We start from the raw sequence: 7,764 nt of genomic DNA on the forward strand, positions 1-7,764 counted from the left end.
ATTATTATTTCATTGATTTTCAAAAGCTACTAGGCACATGTTATTAAAAAATTAGTAAAAAAATGAAAAAAATAATTAAACCATAGCATATTTATAGAGTAATTTACCTGCTATAGTGAAAACTAAGAGCGTTTAGTGTTCTTTATTTATTATATATATTATAATAATAACAACACCTTTATTTTTAATTTTATTTATCCTTGGCGAGACGGTGGGTATATATAGACAAACGCAGTATCGCAATTACAAAATTTATTTCTCTGTAAAATCCACAACCCCTACCTTAACCCCGGAAAATTAAAATTCGGGGGTTTATTTCCATGAGACCTCAAAATCCTAGAATTTTCCCTCACTTTCCCGAGAAAATCTTAAACCTTCCGCATTCACCTCATTTATCATCATCTCTTTTATATCGAAGAATTTCAATTGCCTCTTAAATCCTCGAACTTAGGGTTTGTGTTTTGAGAATCGTAGATTTTCAATCATTGTTTTTTTTTTTGGAGGCGATTTTATTGCCGGAGAATTTAATTAGCGTTTTTGATTTTTTGATTGATTGAGAGAGATGGGAAGCGTGGATAAAAAATTTAGGGTAAATTTTAGTGAAGATGGGGCCGCTTTGTTGAGAGATAGAGTTAGCGAGAAGCTTAAGGAGTTCATGGGCGATTACACTGACGATGTTCTTGTGGTACGCATATACATGGATAACAATCTTCGTTGTTTTTGTGTATTTGAATTTCGTATTTTAGTGAATTTTTTCGCTTCTTTAGGGTTTAATTTGACTGGCTAATTTTGGAGTCTGGATATCGTGCTATTGTTCATTTCCTTTTATTAAATGGCGGGGTTGATTTAATCCTGACTAGTTTGGGATTGAGGCTTAGTTGAAGCTGAATTGAGTTTATGCTGTTTATTGAATGGACTGTTTTGGTGAAGTATCTGTGGAATTTCACCATGCGGCTTTGCCTGTAGTGGAGAATGCTGCTGCTGGACCTACATTAAGAGAGGTGAAAATGGCAGGATTTAGAATCGGTAGAGCTCTCTCTTAGTTGTTTATGTCCCTGGTTTTATGGACATACATCGTGAGATTATTGGTGATGCGTGTTGGTGAGAAGATAAATGGTGCAATTGTAGTCGAGAGCTGTTTGCTTTTGTACTGGAGGGATATGCGCCAAGTAGTTATAAAAATTGAGCTCATTTTATGCAGGCATAGTTTGTTGAATGATATCTAACCCTTGAGGTATTTATAGGAATGTTTCAGTTCAAACATCTGAAGCTATTACGATGTTAGTTGTCTTGTTGATGGTTGATATCTGATCACTGCAAGGAACTCTGCGGATAGAGAGCTTTTATGTTTTATTTGCTATGGCATGTTTGATTTCCTCACGTGGGCTTTGGTTAATGAATTTACACACCAAACAATAAATCTTTTGTAGTTAGGTCTGGGTTGCGGAAACTTCTAAGGATTTGGTGTTTTGCTGAAAGATAAGATTCAAATGAATGACTTTGCTCATAGCACTTTGCCTCATTATTGTTGAACATGCTACAGAGCTATTATAATTCTTTATACATAGAGAATCTAGTACTGACTGTATTTTATGAATGTGAATAAAGGCAGGGCAAGAGTACAAAACGTTGCGGGATTTTGAATTTGTACTTGAGATTGTTTGAGCTTCTTGCCCTTATTCATATGGATTGTTCAGTTATTTGAGCGGGCTCTATCAAGTGAGATGGAATTTAGCTGGACAATGGAGTGTTATAAATTTGTTTGTGGTATCGTGTTGTGCTCATTGGTGCTTAGGTACACGGTGGGATTTGAATTGAAATTGGACATGGAGTTCGAAGTAGATTTTTCATTATATTTTTAAATACAAGGCTACCTTTTCTTTTATTTTTTTTTGTGTGATTATGGGAGTAATTATCTCTATTTGGTTTAGTCTTGGCTATTAGATCAGAATTATGTACAGTTTGACCTGGACTGGGGTTTTAAGTGGGAAGACAATATTCTTATGTATTTTGGAGATATTGATGTATGTTACAGGTCATGCTTTGAGAAATTCTGTGATGTAGGTTGAGAAGAGGAAAACAGTAGAAAAATACACTTACAGCTGGATGATGGCTAAAATATAATAAAATTCAAGCTGGGATCCAGACAATAAGGTTTTTGGTTCACCAAGAAACCTCTGAAATCTGAATAGATTGAAAAATAAACAGAACAAAAAGTCTATAGAAAATAATACTCGCAGCCTATTTATGCCAGTTAAAGCCCTAGATCTTTGTAGGAAAAGGATTCACTAGTCTTGGTTCAATGCAACAAGATTAACCACCTAGGAAATATTTTAAAAGTCACAGGTGAATACTCTTCATAAATTAATTAATAATAATTTCAGAAAATAAAAATAATTTTTAAGACCGGACTGCTCCTGCATTATTTTAGGCAATTTTGTCAATAAATTTGAGTAGCCTGCAACTACCTGTATCTTTCTTCCTATATTGTTTGTAACAGTTTAGTCCAGAAAGTTCTGCCCCATGTCAGTTTAGGTGTTTGGTTCCAGTTTGATGTTCTTTTGTTACATATACTGTGTTTAGCATGTGAAAGTCCTGTTAGTTAGTAGCTAGGTCTTTAAAAGCTTTTTTATAATACGTTTAAAAACCTCTATTATTCTGAGATTCCATGGTTCAGCAGAGGATTTGACAAGATGCTATTCCATGCCTAAACCATAAATATTTTGAGTTTCTAAATGATTCAGCACTACAAGTTTTCATAAGAGTTTTGCATTCGCAGGAATATGTGATTGTCTTGCTGAGAAATGGCAGGGATAAGGAAGAAGCAAGAAATGAATTGAATGTTTTTTTGGGGGATGACAGTGATTCTTTTGTATCTTGGTAATTTGATCCATTCCTGTTTTTGATACATCTGATATTGTAAAAAAAATATTTGTTGACAACTCCTTTTTAAGTTATTCCCATTTGTTTCACTAGTTAACTTGATTTTGAACAGGCTATGGGATCACCTGGCTACAAATCTGGATATGTATGTACAACCTCCAGAGACTCGCGCAGATGAAGTGGCCAGAACAAATCCCACACTGATAGAGCAGACTGGGGGTAACGAATCTCATCAATTGGATTCAGAGCCCGAAAATGTGAAGCCTGATAATTCAAGTAGAGGCAGGCATAAAAGAGAATGGAAAGGTATAGCGAGAGATGTGAACCAGCCGCCTCCTCTTCGAAGCTCTGTGGTCAATAACATTCACCTAGAGGAAAAAGCTCATGGAAAAGCCAGTCGTGCAAGATCTCCATCTCCCCAATCCCCACAAGAGCAGAAAAGGAGTCGGCATGATGAGCAACATGTGAAGGTTTGGATTTCAAATTTTTCTTTCACATTTGATTGGGTAGTGAGGCTTAAAAGTTAAGTGATTCGATTTTATCTTTATGGTTATTAACAAGGTGTTTGGGAAGTCAAGAATAGAAATTAGGAGATTTATGATATAAACTAAAGCTCTTTAAAATCATATAAAACTCCACACATATTCATGTTTTGTAGGACATTAGGAAATTAAGAGATTTATGATGCTGCTTTGGTTACAATCTTGAGGCCATGATTTTCTTCCCTCACTCAACCTATAAAACTATAGTAGAACTGCTTCTATTGCACACTATAGTGCACAGAGGGTTCTGCTTCATAAAATAACTTCAATTTTTAAAGTGAACATACACAAAGTAAATCAACTAATTTCCTATGGTTTAGACATGGTGAATTATGTTTCTCACCTAAAATATGAGGATGTATGATGTGTGATTGCTGGTGGTAGGTTACCAATAGATATTCCTACTCATCTGGTTGTGAATACCGGATACCATTATGCTGCAAATTTTTAATATAATTTCAGAACTCAAAATTCATCTTTTTTTTTTAATGAAAATAAATGCCTTGTTTTTTGATCATCAAATTTCGCATGCACTAATATTTCAGCAGAGGGATGCAGTTTCTCAAGCAACCAGTGGTGCTCCTCGACGACTGCTGCAGTTTGCAGTGAGAGATGCTGTGAGAACTTTGAGACCATCTAGCAGGGTAAAAGAGCCCTCACGGAAGCGTCTTCGCTCAGTGGTGTCTGCATCCACTGAAGACACATCATTGGTTGATCGTCCTAGGAGGCTTCAGTCAATCGCAAGAGTTCCAAATCCCATGGCTACTGTACTAAAAGCTGTGCGAGAAGCTGCTGAAGATGTAGTAAAAGTTAAATCTTCAGGAAGTGTGTTTGACCGGCTTGGTCGTGACATGGATGCATCATTGATCACTGAACAAGTTGCAGAATTTAGAGATCATGCTGTTGAAGATGATGAATATGAAGATTTTAATGAAATTCAGGAACAAACCCACTCAAACTATCCTCAAAGAAGCAAGTACTGCGGACATGCAGGGACTGTGAATATGACAGGGCGTGAAGCTGGATTGACTACTGGTTTGATGTCTGATTATGAAGGTTATGATGATTCCAGTCCTGTGGGTCATAGGGTTATGGATGTTTCTCAAACTGGCACATATTTGGGAAGTAAGGGTAAGGATTCACTCTTGTCAAACTACAATGTAGCTAAGGATCAGGATCAATCCATTTCAGCTGTGAACACTTCTCGTAAGATAGTGAACATCTCTGTGAATGTAAATACCTGGAGACCACCTCATTATCAAGAATCAAGGGATACTGTAATGGATAATCTGAAATCAGTTCAGGATAACAAGGCAGATGCTGGGAGCTTTGGTGCTCAGCTAATGAAGGAAATTAGCAACCCTGTCTCAGTTAGTAATGGAAATGTAAGACAGTCTTGTTTGTCTGGGTTCATTATTCTTCTTGCTAATTTTCATATGAAATTACTTATTATTCTTTCTTTGCATTGACTGCTGATGGTGTTTTCTGTGGTTATGAACAGTTAAAACCTGCTGGTGATATTCAGCAAGAACCTCAGAAGCCTCCATCATCTGCATCTGGTCAGTTCTCATGTGTGTTTTCTAAGTGTCATTGAATCTTTTTTTTTTTTTTGAATGGGAAACAAAATCAGTTTATTTTAGTGATGTTGCAACTTTTGGAGCTCTACCCTTTTGCGTGTTTCTCATTACTGACATCATCTTAAGCCTCTCTACTGCAAGATGGTTGCCATTCTGATATCTGTCATTTTTTGTTTCTTATGGCCATTTTTTCCAAGTATTTAGATGAGGTTGTTTTTGATGATTCTGCAGGTTCCTATACTGCAGGTCGTCCCTTAGAGGATGCTGATTCTCGAACCATTTTTGTTAGCAATGTAAGTACTGATGTGCATCAAGCTGTAGCCTGGAAGGAGTATTTATTGCTGTATCCTTATCATATTTTCATTGCTGTCTTCACAGGTTCATTTTGCTGCGACAAAGGACAGTCTGTCACGGCATTTTAATAAGTTTGGTGAAGTGCTTAAAGTGGTTATAGTCACTGATGCAGCAACAGGGCAACCAGCAGGGTGAGAGTTGTTTAACATTCTTCTGATCTGTTTCCTTAGCAAATTCTGGAATTTTTTTTTCCGAGGGGGCTGAGCAATATGATTATGCAGGTCAGCTTATGTGGAATTTATGCGGAAAGAGGCAGCTGACAATGCGTTATCTCTTGATGGTACCTCTTTCATGTCACGGATTGTCAAGGTAATGAAAATAGAGACTGCATCTTAATTTGCTATTAGTTGGGGTCCTTTTCTGTTCTGGTGTCTCTATTCTTTTGTTGGATGATGTCTATCAGTTGAGGAGGATGTTTTGTGCATTTTATTTTTTCAACTTCATTTATTGGTTTGGTAGATAGCAAGGTTGCCAAAGTTTGAAAAAGTTAAATCATTGGTTGTATCAGCTGCAAGATAGTTTTATCATGTTAAATGTTTAGAACTAAAAAGCAAACCATGGTCATGTGCATTTGCTCCTCATTGGCTGTGGCTTAGTAGCTGTTTTGCAAGTTTTCATGGAGGCACAATGGTTTGCTACTTTTATACTCTTGCATGCTCTTTCTTGTGTGTGTGAGTGCTTGCACTTGCCTGTGTGCATGCATGCATTTGTAAATGAAAAGTATTGCAAAAGTATATGGAATGACTCCATGATGGAAAGTTGAGGGAAACTGTTGAGATTTGATCAGTTACATATATTTTTGAAAGGCCTCAGTTCTTTTGCAAGCACATACTGAGCTATCAAGTTTGAGCTCTCCTGATATTCTGGGATTTCTAGATGATTTTAACAGTTTTTTTTTCCTGGTAAATGGTTATTGTGTGGTGTGGAGTTGTTTCACAGAAATCACATGGTCTGAGTAGGTAGAGTCATGCATGCCATTTTGTAGATGAAGAATCTAAACTGGTATTTTCAATTCTCCGTTTTTTTATTCTTATTGAGAACAAGTGAGCTTGTTATTTTCTATACAGAGCAATAAGAACTTAAAGCATGTGTTCATTTAAACTTGAAAAAATGGCAGCTAGGATTTAGCTTTGATGTGAAATTTGTTAGAACTGATGCACATTTTATTACTGTCTTAGGGCTCCACTCCAAGATTTGATAGGCATCTTAACATCATTTTTTGTGCTGCAGGTCATGAAGAGAAGCTCTTCCAACCAAGAAGCTAGTCCTGTTATGACATGGCCTCGCATTGCCCGTGGCTCCTCATATGCTGCTGGTAGGTTTGCTAGAACACCTTTTCCAAGGGGCACTCCTATATTTAGGCCCCGACTCTATGTGAAACCTGGTGCAAGAAGTTTGCAGTGGAAGCGAGATGCTCAGGGCAGTCCAGCTGAGAGTGGTGCTGCATTCTCTGGCAGCAGTGTTGTCTCCCCCTCTGCCCGCAGTCTCACCTATGTCCGAACAGAACCAAAACCAGATGGGAATTCGGATACCACTTAAGTTTGATAACTCATGCTTTCTTTTCCCAAACATCAGATTATGATCAAAACAAGTTACATTGAAATGCCTGAATCATGACTGCGGCAAACTTTTTGGTTCATGGAAAGAGATGCATCCACAGATTCTCTTGTCCTCAGATCATGATGTTTCTGTGCTTGGGTGACATTTACTACAATAGGCGGATATCTAAAGTGTAGTGACTAGGGAGGGTTTCTTTTAGCAAATGTTTTGGGGTTGTTTTGGAGGGTTTTTTTGGGAGTTTGCTGGATCTGAATGGGAAAATACCTGGGACTCCCGCAAAGTTGTTCCACCCCCGAGTTATATATACCATCATATTGAAATTTGTGAACAGGATGGATGGATAGATGATGCCTTTATTTTGTGGGATTTTATTTTGTTCAGTTTTTTATTTTTTATTTTGAAAAAGGAGAATAGAATGAGAAAAAGAATTGAGGAAGTTACCCAGCATTTGCACAGGTAAACATTGGTTCTATGTCATTACTATAGCCTGTTCATCATCTCTCTTCAGCATACGCCCATCACCCCGAAAAAAAGAAGGAAAAGAAATAAGAAAAGGATTTTTCATTGCTTTGCTTCTGTGTGATAGCTGAAGATCTTTTAGGTTTGTTCGTTGGCATGTTTCCAAAATTTTAAATTTTGGCATGGTTGTATCATTTTGCACAAGATGCCATTTACAGTTTGGCGAGTAGTAGGAGCCCACAAGTATCCAAGAGATTATTTTTACTTTCTGAACAGCAATGTGAACTTACCCATTAAATCAAATTTGGTCTTGGAAGCTCTCTGCATGTAGCATGGTGCAAATACTCCAATGTGGGGAAATCAACCAGTTACAAAACCCCTAGTATAAT

The 7,764-nt window shown here is 37.2% G+C and overlaps 1 protein-coding gene across 2 annotated transcripts; it reads left to right on the forward strand.

Moving 5' to 3' along the window:
• The first annotated feature begins 238 nt into the window (after window positions 1–238).
• LOC105126041 (uncharacterized) lies at window positions 239–7,363 on the forward strand. Of its 2 annotated transcripts, none has more exons than XM_011026766.1 (9): window positions 239–685; window positions 2,780–2,880; window positions 2,996–3,353; window positions 3,971–4,810; window positions 4,927–4,984; window positions 5,234–5,295; window positions 5,381–5,487; window positions 5,578–5,665; window positions 6,587–7,363. In XM_011026766.1, the coding sequence occupies exons 1-9, from the start codon at window positions 563–565 to the stop codon at window positions 6,893–6,895; spliced, it is 2,046 nt and encodes a 681-aa protein (XP_011025068.1). In that variant the 5' UTR covers window positions 239–562; the 3' UTR covers window positions 6,896–7,363. The 2 variants fall into 2 exon arrangements, with proteins under 2 accessions (XP_011025068.1, XP_011025069.1); XM_011026767.1 differs by having other exon boundaries at window positions 3,974–4,810.
• The last annotated feature ends 401 nt before the right edge of the window (window positions 7,364–7,764 follow it).

Source organism: Populus euphratica, unplaced genomic scaffold (assembly GCF_000495115.2).
Source record: "Populus euphratica unplaced genomic scaffold, PopEup_1.0 scaffold44.1, whole genome shotgun sequence".
In the NCBI taxonomy this organism is placed as follows: domain Eukaryota; kingdom Viridiplantae; phylum Streptophyta; class Magnoliopsida; order Malpighiales; family Salicaceae; genus Populus; species Populus euphratica.

Excerpts from the sequence above, each read along its gene's own strand:
- LOC105126041 (XM_011026766.1), top strand. The coding sequence starts at position 563 with ATGGGAAGCGTGGATAAAAAATTTAGGGTAAATTTTAGTGAAGATGGG. Across the intron at positions 686-2,779 it reads ACACTGACGATGTTCTTGTG|GAATATGTGATTGTCTTGCT; the intron begins GTACGCATATAC and ends TTGCATTCGCAG. Across the intron at positions 3,354-3,970 it reads ATGATGAGCAACATGTGAAG|CAGAGGGATGCAGTTTCTCA; the intron begins GTTTGGATTTCA and ends CTAATATTTCAG.